The sequence below is a fragment of the Chionomys nivalis genome, chromosome 4, assembly GCF_950005125.1.
Source record: "Chionomys nivalis chromosome 4, mChiNiv1.1, whole genome shotgun sequence".
Taxonomy (NCBI): Eukaryota; Metazoa; Chordata; class Mammalia; order Rodentia; family Cricetidae; genus Chionomys; species Chionomys nivalis.
Genome location: NC_080089.1, coordinates 95,628,327 through 95,641,735, shown reverse-complemented (window position 1 = coordinate 95,641,735; position 13,409 = coordinate 95,628,327). Strand labels below are relative to the sequence as shown.

Here is a 13,409-nt window from a genome sequence, read left to right as displayed (position 1 = left end):
AACAGACTGAACAATAATGGCCAAGCATAGCAGACTCTGTTTTCGCTCAAGAAGCAGTTGCTTCCACCCTGTGGCTGTCGTTTGTTATCAGCGGGTGTTGTAAGGAGAATGCGATGATGCAGGCAGTAGTCATCCTGCAGATTCCTGACCTGAGGAACTTCAGTTGTTCCCACTCTGCATGCGGTAGAGAGAACTTCATAATCATCTGCTTGTAACTTCACAGGAAGCTGCAATCTTTGCCTTACCTGGTGTTCCATCCCAGTTCCAAGTCCGTCACGGAGGCACGGATGTAGTTATCTTATTCCTTAGGCCCCAGTTTTAAATGTTTAAGTGTTCATACTTTTTCAATCCCAGCATTTAGGGAGATAGAGGCAGATGGATCTCTCTCTTTTTTTAATTTTATTGATTTTTATTGAGCTCTACATTTTTCTCTGCTCCCCTTCCTGCTTCTCCCCTCCCCTTCAACCCTCTCCCAAGGTCTCCATGCTCCCAATTTACACAGGAGTTTTTGTTTTTTTCTACTTCCCATGTAGATTAGATCTACGTATGTCTCTCTTAGGGTCCTATTATTGTCTAGGTTCCCTGGGATTATGATTTGTAGGCTGGCTTTCTTTGCTTTATGTTTAAGAACCACTTACGAGTGAGTACATGTGATAATTGTCTTTCTGGGTCTCGGTTACCTCACTCCTCACTCAAAGTGATGTTTTCTAACTCCATCCATTTTTCTGCAAAATTCAAGGTGTTATTTTTTTTCTGCTGTGTAGTACTCCATTGTGTAAATGTACCACATTTTCCTTATCCATTTTTTGCTCAAGGGGCATTTAGGTTGTTTCCAGGTTCTGGCTATGACAAACAATGTTGCTATGAACATAGTTGAGCGCATGTCCTTGTGGCACGATTGAGCATCCTTTGGATAAATACCCAAAAGTGTTATTACTGGGTCTTGAGAAAGGTTGTTTCCTAACTTTCTGAAAAATCGCCACACTGACATACATCCAAAGGGGCTGTAGCAGCTTGCACTCCCACCAGCAATGCAGGAGTGTTCTCTTTGTTCCACAACCTCTCTAGCATAAATTGTCATCAGTGTTTTTGATCTTGGCCATTCTTACAGGTATAAGATGGAATCTCAGGGTTGTTTTGATTTGCATTTCTCTGATGACCAAGGATGTTGAACATTTCCTTAAGTGTCTTTCAGCCATTTTAGATTTCTCTGTTGAGAGTTCTCTGTTTAGGTCTGTACTCCATTTTTTGTTTTGTTTTGTTTTGTTTTGTTTTATTAAAATTTCCAACTGCTCCCCGTTTCCCATTTCCCTCCCCTCCTCCCACACATTGCTCCCTCCCCCCACTCCCCTCCCCCATCCCCACTCCTCTTCTCCTCCCCCCAGTCCATTCCCCCTCCCTCTCGATACTGAAGAGCAGTCCAAATTCCCTGCCCTACAGGAAGACCAAGGTCCTCCCACTTCCATCCAGGCCCAGGAAGGTGAGCATCCAAACAGGCTAAGCTCCCACAAAGCCAGTTCATGTATTAGGATCGAAACCTAGTGCCATTGTCCTTGGCTTCTCATCAGCCTTCATTGTCCGCCATGTTCAGAGAGTCCAGTTTCAACCCATGCTTATTCAGTCCCAGTCCAGCTGGCCTTGGAGAGCTCCCAATAGTTCAGTTCCACTGTCACAGTGGGTGGGTGCACGCCTCGTGGTCCTGATTTCCTTGCTCATGTTCTCCCTCCTTCTGCTCCTCATTTGGACCTTAAGAGCTCAGACCGTTGCTCCAAATTGGGTCTCTGTCTCTCTCTCGATCTATCGCCAGATGAAAGTTCCTGTGCCATTCTCCTTGGCCTCTCGTCCATTTTTTTTTTTATTGGATTACTTGTTCTTTTGATGACCAATTTCTTGAGTTCTTTGTATATTTTGGAGATAAGCCCTCTGTCTGATGTGGGGTTAGTGAAGATCTTTTCCCATTCTGTAGGCTATCGTTTTGTCTTGTTGACCATGTCCTTTGCTTTACAGAAGCTTTTTATTTTCAGAATGTCCCATTTAATATGTTTCTCTCAGTGTCTGTGCTGCTGGGGTTATATTTAGGAAGTGGTTCCCTGTGCCAATGCATTCAAGTGTACTTCCCACTTTCTCTTCTATGAGGTTCAGTGTGGCTGGCTTTATCAAATGGTCTTTGATCCATTTGGACTTGAATTTTGTGCATGGTGATAGATATGGATCTATTTTCATTTTTCTACATGTTGATATCCAGTTATGCCAGCACCATTTATTAAATATGCTTTCTTTTTTCCACTTGATATTTTTTGCTTCTTTGTCAAAAATCAGGTGTTCGAAGGTGTGTGGGCAGATGGATCTCTTGAGACTAGCCTGGTCTTCAAAGTGAGTTCTAGGATAGTCAGGGCTGTTACACAGAGAAACTATCTTGTCTTAGAGAGAAAAAAAGAACCCATACTCTAGGGCCAGCAAGATGCCTCAGTGGGTGAATGTGCTTGTCAGCCTCTCTCCTCTTTGCTCAATGCTTTGCACTGAATGACACTGTCAGCTTGCCTTCTGTGGCTCACTGTATCCTCTGGAGAGAAAAGACGGTTCAAGGAGACTCCAGTGACAGACTCCTCCATACTGTTCTTAGTTCCCTACTTCCTCTTTGCATTTTGTCATTCATAGCCAGATACATTAAGAGGGAAATTAGTCACCAAGAGGAAAAAATTAAAACAAATAAATACTATGCAAAGCAAAGTTAAATCATTGTGCAAAAGAATAGTAAGCCCTGAAATGACTGTGGAGAAAGGCCAGCGTTGGTAACACACTCTTTTAAATTGTGTGCATTATCTCTTATTTTCAAACTGATAGTAGATAAATAGTTAAAAGGACCAGAGCCTTAGCAGTGCTTTTTCTATAGCTGAAGCTATTTAAAATTCTTCTCATGTTGCTGTTTGCCATCCAGATGGCTTTCTGGCCCCAGTTCAATTCCTAGATGTGAGGCTGTCGGTTACTCACGCGCTCCACTACACACTTGTGCAGTTTGGCTCTTGCCTCATCCTCACAGCAGTTACATGTGGGTATCTTTGGCTTCATAGTCTTTCCTGATTGCCACGGTACTTACAAGTAAGAACCAGAAGTCCTTGGAAGATTTATTAACATTCACAAAAAATATGCCCAGGAGCCTGTTAGATACAACCAGTGGAGTAAGAACAGAAAGATGCCAGCTCTTAAGCAGTGAAACTTGTGGATCATTTCCTTCTATACCGGTCAAGATTTTTTTAGCCTTTGGGGGTTGTTTTGGGTTTTGGGAACATGGTTTTTCTGTGTAGACCAGGCTTGCCTTGAACTCACAAAGATCCACCTGTATCTGCTTCCCCGAGTGCTGGGATTAAAGGTGAGCACCACCACTGCCTGGCTCTGCTTCTTACTTAAACCATTTGGACTCTACTCCTTATCTTCTTCTGTCTTCGAAGACCCATGTGACCCCTTGTGCCAGGCAAAGTAGTGTCTGGCGGTTAGCTTCAGGGACCACGATGGCTAAACACTAGTAAGATGTGTTTTGTTGTTGTTGTTTTAGAGAACTACTTGAGCAAGACTGTCGTGATTATGTTTATGTCTGGACTTGGGTCACTGTTGATTGTCTTTTACAAACACCCCTAACCCTGCAGTGCATGCTAGCAGCTTCGTGATCAGGACATTGCTGCTTTTGATTCTGTGCATTGGCTTATAGATGAACAACCTAAGTAAAAAGCCCTACTCTTGTTGCATGGCTTTCATTCACAAACAGAACAAAAAGCGATTGAGCACTTGTCCCTCAAATAAATACTAAGGAAAGACCCGTGTCACCAGGCAGAATTTCTAGGATGTACACTGCAACAGGAGTGGCCCTGTGTACATGGTCACATGATATATTTCCCTTGTCATTGGAGGAAGAATTTTTGTAGTAGCCCATTCTATTTTTTTTTCTGAGCATTTTTATCACATTATCTTGAGTTTTTGAAATGTTGTAATTATGTAAATTGTATTTGTTTTGGTCAGGAGGAATAAAATTTTAAAGTATGCTCCTTCTTTTGATCTCCCTTTTTATAAACATTGTATATGTGCCTGGGTACTACATGGGGCCCATGTGTAGATTTTTCCCATTTTATGTGGATTTAGGATCAAGCTCAGGTTGCCATGCTTGCACAGCATTGCTGAGCCGTCTTGCTAGCTTGTAATTCTGAACTGATCTTGAATTGTTAATCCACTGCACTCTGCTACAGAGTGACACCCCTAGTCCTTGATCCCAGAGGACCGATTCAGCACAGTAATAAAGAGAAAAGTCAAATCAATAAAAGAAATCTCTGTGACAAATGAAGTCGAAATGTCATCGCTAAGACTCACAGTGTCCCATTAACAGTATGACTGTTACCCAAGAGAAATTAAATAATGACAGAGCTGAGAAACACTGCTAAACGCTTCCCCACCTGGCAATCAGGGATGATGACTGGAAGCATGACTGAGAGATACCACTGCTGCTTTCATCGCAGAATGAATGGTGGTCTTGTTAATATTAGCCCACGGGTAAACTAATATTCTTTCCAGTGCTTTTTAAATGCCAGGGGCTATTCCAGGTACCTTTTGGGGGATATTCTTAAAAAATTTAATTCAGCTGGGTGGTGGTGGCACACACCTTTAATCCCAGCACTCCGGAGGGAGAGACAGGCAGATCTTTGTTTTTTTGAAGCCAGCCTGGTTCCAAAGCTACGGAGAGAAACCCTGTCTCAAAAAAACAACAAAAACAACAACAACAATTTAATTCAGTTAATTTTTTGTAACAGTCTGAGTGCATTGCCAAGGCTGGTCTAGAACCTTCTATATAGATCAGGCTAGCCCCACCTAAAGAACTCCTGCTTCTGCCTCCTGAGTGCCAAAGACCAGAGAGATTTAGCTGCTTGCTTATTCAAGGATTCAAGGTCATAACAACTTAAGTATATATTCCAAAAAACATGGAGATAAAACCAGATTATCCAAAAGATCCCTTGAAGGGAGGGCTCATGCCTTACCATCTCTGAGCAGCTATTGACAGTTAATGGTTGCCAGGGGATGGGAAGTTGTTTTCTTCAGAAATGGCTACAAATTAGTTGCCCATGCTTCAGTCAACACCTTTCCAACCATGCTTCTGCAAACAGCACTAATTTAACTTAGTGGGTCACCAAAAAGCGTAACAAAGCTGGACAGTGGTGATACGCGCCTTTAAGCACTCAGGAGGCAGAGGCAGGTGGATCTCTGGTCTCCAGAGGGAGTTCCAGAACAGCCACAGCTACACAGAGAAACCCTGTCTCAAAAACAACAGCAACAAAAACAAACAAAAAGCACTCCCATAACAGAAAGCTGTGAAGACAGTCTTGCTGGGAAGAGGGGTTCATTAGGTAAGGGTCACCTGAAGGGAGGATAGAGTGACCAAACTGTAGTATATACATGTGTGAAATTGTCAAAAAAAAAAAAAATCACACAGAAAAAAGACAGCTCTTGTGCTTCAGTAAAAATTATCTATGGATCTGGTTCAGTATTAGTTAGGTTTTAAAAAAGATTCATTTGTGTACTTTGTGTATATGGGTGTTTTGTCTATTTGCACATTTGCACACTAGAAGGTATCACACTCCTTGATTGTAGATGTTATAATGTTACAGACGGCTGTGAGTCACTCTGTGGGTGCTGGGAATTGAACTCAAGACCTTTGGAATTGCAGCCAGTGCATTTAACTGCTGAGCCATCCCTTCAGTCCCGTATTAGTAAATTTTAGCCTACATTAAAAAATGATAATCAGTCAGTCATGGTGGCATGTGCCTTTAATCTTCAGAGGCAGAGGCAGGTGCAGGCAGCTCTCTATGAGTTAGAGGCCAGTCTGCTTTACATAGTGAGTTCCAGAACAGCCAGGGCTCTGTAGAGACTCTGTCTCAAAACAAAAGTGATAATTATAGGATTAAAAAGTCAAATATATGTTTAATGAGTTGTGTAAAATTAGTCTTTGAACTTCATAATAAATTTACCTTTTGTTTTACATTTTGCATGTGTTCACATGAAGAAATTAGAAGTTATTTTAGAGAGCTCTCTTCTATAGAGTCACAGTGATTCAAGTAAAATGATTTTAAAGCGAAGCCCTTAAGTCCGGTGTGGCAGTTGTTCTATGTAATCTCTCTGTGGCTTTGCTACAGAGGCAGGGAGATTGCAGCAAGTCTGAGGCTAGGGCAGGTTAGGTTACAAAGTGAAAATTCATTCACCAAACAACAAACCTGCTAGGTTTTTACAAGGCTGATTACTGTGGTGAGCGGGGTAGACAGTGGAATGGGGGTGAGCCCTAGTTGCATGCTGTCCCGTGAGTTACCTCTGAAGGAAGCTGGAAGACTGCAGTGGCAAACGTAGCCTTTGCTGCCAGTGGGTATGGCACCTTCCAGGGTCTGGAGAGTAGGGCCCGGAGAGAAGCATCCAGATCAACAGGACAGAATGTAGTTGGCAGAGGAAGGCAGGAAACCTTGGACCACCAGGACTATGTGTAAAAAGCAGTATGCTCAAGGGCAGAGACCTAGTCTCCAGACCTATGGAGAGCTGTGGGACCCCCACCATTTCCTTCTTGTGCTGGCCTTCTAGTGTTTCCATTCTCGGGGCTGCCTTTCTCTGTTAGAGACTGTTCCTGTTCCTGTCCATGTGCTCCTGGGCCAGCTTTTCCCCGGACACAGAACCTGGAAGGCTGAGTGGGTGTCCTCTGTACTCGAGTCACACATGACACAGTAGATGCTTGCCGTTCTTCTCGCTCTATCATGGAAAAAGGAAGCAATATTCCTTAATTTTCTTTTCATTCTCTCTCAAAGTTTGTTGCATTAGTTTTCAGAGTGTTTGCTTGTGCTTGTTCACTCATGCCAGAAGTGTGTGCTGGTCTCCCCTTGTCTCCTGATTTACAGACGTTAGTGACTTTCCTGGCATGTCACTGGGAAATGGAGGTCTTTCAACTTTTCCTCTTCCTCCAGTGGACAGATGGCAGCTTGTGTGCTGTAACTACTGTCTAGAGGCCCAGTGGGGCTAGTTGTCCCTGCTGTGTTCTGCACACTTAGAGCATCCCTGAAAAGTTGTTTTCATACTTTAAAAATGTTTCTTGTTTTCAGTGTTTGATCAAATGCTTTCATAAACTGAAGACCTCGAAGACTTGGTAGCCCTGTGAGAACATTTCCTTTAAAGGAGGAGACAAAGGAAACATGGGCTAATTGCTTTGAAACTAAAACAATGCCCTCTTGCTCCTGTCTTCCTGGATAGGGATGTCTCTGGGGCGTTGGGCGTGAACTCAGAACTTCAGGCATGCTAGGCAAGTCCTCCACCAATACACTTACTAGTAATTTTATTTTTCTAAAAGTGTTTCCTTTTCCTTTTTGGAGGGCAGGGTGCGGGGTGCTCTTTTTTTTTTTTTTTTTTTTTTTTTTTTATTTTCGAGACAGGGTTTCTTTCTCCGTAGCTTTTTGGTTCCTGTCCTGGAACTAGCTCTTGTAGACCAGGCTGGCCTCGAACTCACAGAGATCCGCCTGCCTCTGCCTCCCGAGTGCTGGGATTAAAGGCGTGCGCCACCACCGCCCGGCAACGGGGTGCTCTTTTTGAGACAACGTCTTTATCATGCAGCTATGGCTGTCCAGGAACTTGCTCTCTAGACCAGGATGGCCTCAAACTCATGGAGATCTGCCTGCCTCTGCCTCTGTGCTGGGATTAAAGGCATGGGCTGTCGTGTCCTGTTTTAAAAAAATCTTTCCCTCCCTCCCTCCCTCCCTCCCTCCCTCCCTCCCTCCCTCCCTCCCTCCCTCAATTCTTTCTTCCTTTTGTTTTTGTTTTACATGGTTTCTGTGTAGCCCTGAGGCATATGCCTGTTTTCTGCCTCCAAAGAGGTAGGAGTAAAGGTTTGTACCACCACATCCAGTCTAAAAGTATTTCTTTTTTTGGTTTTTCGAGACAGGGTTTCTCTGTGGCTTTGGAGCCTGTCCTGGAACTAGCTCTTGTAGACCAGGCTGGTCTCGAACTCACAGAGATCTGCCTGCCTCTGCCTCCCGAGTGCTGGGATTAAAGGCGTGCGCCACCACCGCCCGGCAAAAGTATTTCTAATAGGAATAAGTGTGATGGTGTATGCCTGTAACTCCAGGATTTGGAAGGTGGAACAAGAGATACTGACGTTCTAGGTTATTCTAGGTCACAGGAGGCTCTGTCTCTTAAATAATAAGATCAGTATTTGTATTGGGGATGTAGCTCAGTATGTGTAGTGCTTGCTTAGAATATTCAAAGCTCTGGGTTTCATCACCAGCATTTGGAAAAATAAAATTCTGGGCATGGTGGTAACACATTTGGGAAGTCAAGGTAGGAGGAGTGTTGTGAGTTCAAGGGCCAGCCGAGGCTAATATAGTGCGAGATCCTGGCCTCCCCCACTAACTCCTTAAACTAAGCCAAGTCTCTACAAAGCAGGAGGTGATGGCACACATTTGTTATCTAGTTCTATGGTAGGCAGAACAGTCTCCAGTTTGAGGCTAGCCTGGGCTATATAGAGAGACCCTGCTTCAAGTAAAACCCCCAGAGCCAAAAACCAAGGAAACCTCTATACGGAAGCGCGTTGCTCTGTTGTCGAGAGTCTGCTGGATGTGCTCAAAAACACATACCACACAGCTGAGGTCTTTAAATCTGAATCATTAGAATATCTACATGTTTGTCTGTGTAAATTCTGAATAGTGATGACTGAAAGTGAATTTCAATAGTTGATTTCTAGTGACTAGTTATAGATTGGTGGTTTTCCATTTTCTTCCCGAAAATCTTGTGCTTTTCATATTCAAGCCTTCTAGCTCCTGCCTCAACATTCCAAATAGCTTAGGGCTGTAAGTGTGTTCCAATATGCCTACATTGTTGTGTCTTAAGTAACAACTAGCTAACGGCTATTTGTCCATTTCCTTGATGTCCAGGGCCCCGAGGTTATGAATGTGCTTCAGCTCTATAATGCCTCCTGCTATGGCAGACATCCTTGACATCTGGGCAGTGGATTCACAGATCGCATCTGATGGCGCCATATCTGTGGATTTCCTTCTGCCCACTGGGATTTATATCCAGCTGGAAGTACCTCGGGAAGCTACCATTTCTTCTATTAAACAGGTATGTTTATAGTTAGAATTTCCCAAGACATAGCCTACTTTCTGTGTAACTTAGTGGGAATCATGTGGTAAAGCTGAGAGACATTTAAATTTCAGACCATTGCATTTAAAATTTTTTGATATGTCCTATTCTGTTATATATAAACATGTTTGTTCTCCCACATTTGTTTTTGATCCATGTGTGATAGCTGTGTTAAGAAAGATTGACACTTGTCATGGTGATATGCTTTGTTGGGGTAGGCGGGTGGGAAATGAAAGCAGGATGGGGCATTCCAGGCCCAAGGAATTCAAGTCCAAGTTCAAGGTCGTTCTGGGCTACCTAGTACACACTGCTGTGGAAGGGCTAGAAAGTTGAATGCCTTCTGCTGTTACTCCTGATTTTTGAGCTAATCACCTTTTTCTTCTATGTGATGTTTTGGTTGTCCCCGCCCCCCTTGCCATGAGCCTGGAGAAGAGTTTCCAGTAAAAATCAATGACTACATGAAATCCGTTTCCCTTCCCTTTATTTATTTATTTAGTCAGCAGAGACTTTCTTACTCTGGCCCCTTACTGGCCTAGACCTTGTAGCCGACTTCCTGCCTCAGCATCCCAAGTGTTCTTGTCAGTGGTGAGGGCACAGACACAACTCCCCACTCTGTTGCATAAGGAGTTTCCAATATTAAAAAAAAAAATGTGTGTATGACTGTATGTATGTCTGTGCACTGTGTGTGTTAATAAAGACTTTGTGTGGGGGTTGCTTTAAGACAGGGTGTCACTCACTATTGTAGCTTGGATGGCCTGGAGCTTGCTATATAGAGTAGACTGACTTTGAATGCCACAGAAATCTTCCATGCTTTGGTTTCCCAAGTGCTGGGATCTAGGCATGTGCCTGGCAAAGATATTTTCGGGCTTCTTTTTGGTTTTTTTTTTTTTGGTTTTTCGAGACAGGGTTTTTCTGTGGTTTTGGAGCCTGTCCCGGAACTAGCTCTTGTAGACCAGGCTGGTCTCGAACTCACAGAGATCCACCTGCCTCTGCCTCCCGAGTGCTGGGATTAAAGGCGTGCGCCACCACCGCCCGGCCTCTTTTTGGTTTTTCAAGACAGGATTTCTCTGTGTATCCCTGGCTGTCTTGGAACTCTGTCTGTAGATCAGGCTGGCCTTGAATTTAGAGAGATCTGCCTGTCTCTGCCTCCTGAGTGGTGGGATTAAAGGTGTGTACCACCACCCAGCTGCTTGTGGGCTTCTTGAAGATGAGAATACTGTTAACTGTTATTTTTAACAGCAGTCACATCTACTGTTTAGGGCTTGGAGGGATCTTTTTATTAATGGTTGCTAATGGATCTAAATAAGATCACCAGATGGATCCTGGGGGAGGGGGCAGCACTACAGTTGATGAGGGAAAGTCTAGATCCTAGGGATGCAGGAAGCTAGCACATCTTCACTGTTCACAGAGGAAACGTCTGGGGAGAGGTGTGAGGCCCTGCCCAAGATCATGCACTCTCGATCCTAAAGCCTGGTTCTTTGCCAGTCTGCAACAAAACACATACAGCCTTTACAGCAAGCTTTGCTAAGTTTCCTGAGTTCTTTGTCAGCAGCGTTTATTGATTTATTTTTACAAGTGTTTGTATGTATGTGTTCACGTGTGTGTGGCTGTGTGTGCGTGTCCCACTGTGCACGCATGGAGGTCACAGAACAGCTTGCAGGAGTTGCCTTTCGTCATGTGGGTTCTGGTGATTGAACTCAGTCATCAGAGTTAGCATCAAGGGCCTTTATCCATTGAGCCACCTTGCCTACTTTCTACAGTGCATTTGCTACCAGACTAAGCTGGAGGGAAATTCCCCAGGAACTACATCTAAAACACAGATGTTTGGAAAATAAAGTCTCATTAAATTATATGGTTCAACTTGGACTAAATTGAAAGTTGCGTAATAACATCAGAAAAGTTGTGAAATATATTTTATAATAATTGATGCATGAACATTTTCTAATGATTTTTTAAAAAATTTTTATATACATTGGTCTTTTGCCTGCATGTATGTCTGCATGAGGGAGTCAGATCCCCTGGAAGCAGAGTTGTAGATGATTGTGAGCTGCCACATGGGTGCTGAAAATTGAATCTGGGCTCTCTGGGAGAGCAACCAATGCTCTTAACCACTGAGCCGTCTCTCCAGCCCCTGAAACATAAGAATTCTAAAACTGTCATTTCTGAAGTAAAAATAAAATACAGAATGTAGCTACTGCATCACTGCTGAGAGTTTCTATTTATTTGTCTTTTGTTTTGAGTCAGTGTCTTTCTTATATAGCTCTTGTCCTCGGTCTCACAGAGATACCCAGCCTCCACCCCCCGGTACTGGCATTAAAGGCGTGTGCTACCATGCCTGGCTGTTGGTCTGTTTCAGTCCCTGTAGCCCAGGCTGGGCTCTACTTACTGTGTAGTTGAGGATGACCTTGAACCACGCCAGTTTCCTTTCTTCCTTCCTTCCTTCCTTCCTTCCTTCCTTCCTTCCTTCCTTCCTTCCTTCCTTCCTTCCTTCCTTCCTTCCTTCCTTCCTTCCTTCCTTCCCAGTTGCCAGTGATACGTAGAACATCTAACCTTGCCTGAAATTTAGCTTAACCATTGATACTTTCCATTTTTTTTAAAATTATGAAATATATATGATAATTAAGATTTGCAATTTAGACATTTTTAGAGTTTCTTGTAGCTCACTCAGGCTGACTGAATTTTTATAGTGGAGGATAACCTTGAACTCCTGATCCTCCTGGCTGCCTCCAGTGCTGGGACTATAGGTCCATTTCACCATCATACTCTGTTCAATTTTGTTTTTTGATTCAAAGTTATTTTTAGGAATGTTAAATATCATTGGTTCTTCATGAGAAGTTTCTTTGCATATTTTGTGTTCTGTCTTATTACATAGGAATTCCCTATATAACTAAAAATATGTATCTAATATATAACTAATAATTCCCCATATAACTAATAACTAATAATATATAACTAATAATTCACTATGTAATTACTTTAATTTGCTGAATTTGCTGTTTCATGTGGTTAGGAGAATGATCTACAGTAGCTATATTTTTGGTTTTCATTGAATGAACTTATTAAGTATATAGCAAACAAAGGTAAAAGAACAAATAGCAAGTAGCAGATAGATAGCAAAACATTAACAAATCAGTGCAAACAAACATCCAGCAGGAACCAGCTGGAGTCCTGATGGATGAGCTTCCTCACGGATGAGCTGCCCATGGTTGAATTTCTGACTTCCATTTTTGCTGCAGCCGCCTCAAGGGTGGGAATGGTTCATCTTCTAGCTGTTCTCAAGAATACAGTGTTTTTCACTTTTGGGCTGTTTTGCTCTTCTGTGTCATCTTTGTCACTGAGTTAGGTGGCCCCTATCCCATCCTGGACAAGGGCTCTAGAAGGTACAGTTGAGACAAACAGATTAGGGTCTGAAATAGGGAAGGGAACAACCTAGCTTCCAGAGCCAACTTCTCAGTGAACTCAAGGAGCACATAACAACTTACCAATACACTGTATACAACATTTCTTTAAAAAAGGAAAGACAAAGAAAACTAACAAGCAAACCTTGCCAGGTATGGTTATTCATGTCTGTAATCAGGGACGTGGGAGGATGAAATATATTACTGTAAGTTGAGACCCATCTAGGCTCTGCGTGTGTGTGTGTTTCTACAACAGCCTGAGCTACAATTTGAGACCCTCTCCACATATAAACTTTTACCCCCTCCTCCCAAAAAAGAGATCTGTATGACACAAATTTCCAAGTCAGTTTTGTTTTGTTTTGTTTGGTTTGGTTTGGTTTTTCGAGACAGGGTTTCTCTGTGGTTTTGGTTCCTGTCCTGGAACTTGCTCTGTAGACCAGGCTGGTCTCGAACTCACAGAGATCCGCTTGCCTCTGCCTCCCAAGTGCTGGGATTAAAGGCGTGCGCCACCACCGCCCGGCCCTGTTTTGTTTTTTTGTTTGTTTTTGTCGTCCCCCTCCCTGCCGCTCCATTTTGATTTTTGAGACAGGGTTTCTCTGTGTAACTTTGGAGCCAACCCTGCTTTGTAGACCAGTCTGGCCTTGAAATCAGAGATCTATCCACCTCTGCCTCTGAGTACTGGGATTAAAGGCCTGTGCCACCACCACCTGCTTCAAGTCAGGTTTTTATTTTTGTTTTTGTTAGCTTATTATAATCTGTAACTCAACTGACAGGTCCTTACTGCTAAACATATAGCTTCTCTATGAGTTTGACTTTTTCCAAATACTTACAGATATCTTGCCTGCATGAATGTCTACGTATGAC

General features: G+C 43.1%; 1 protein-coding gene across 2 annotated transcripts in view; it reads left to right on the top strand.

The window, feature by feature from the left end:
• The window catches only part of Pik3cb (phosphatidylinositol-4,5-bisphosphate 3-kinase catalytic subunit beta), a 108,777-nt gene that overhangs the window by 30,396 nt on the left and 64,972 nt on the right, over positions 1-13,409 (top strand). For both annotated transcript variants that reach the window (XM_057768284.1, XM_057768283.1), the window contains one exon: positions 8,940-9,126. In XM_057768284.1, the coding sequence (XP_057624267.1) occupies positions 8,956-9,126 (171 nt within the window). In that variant the 5' untranslated portion in view covers positions 8,940-8,955. The remainder of the gene's footprint in view (positions 1-8,939; positions 9,127-13,409) is intronic.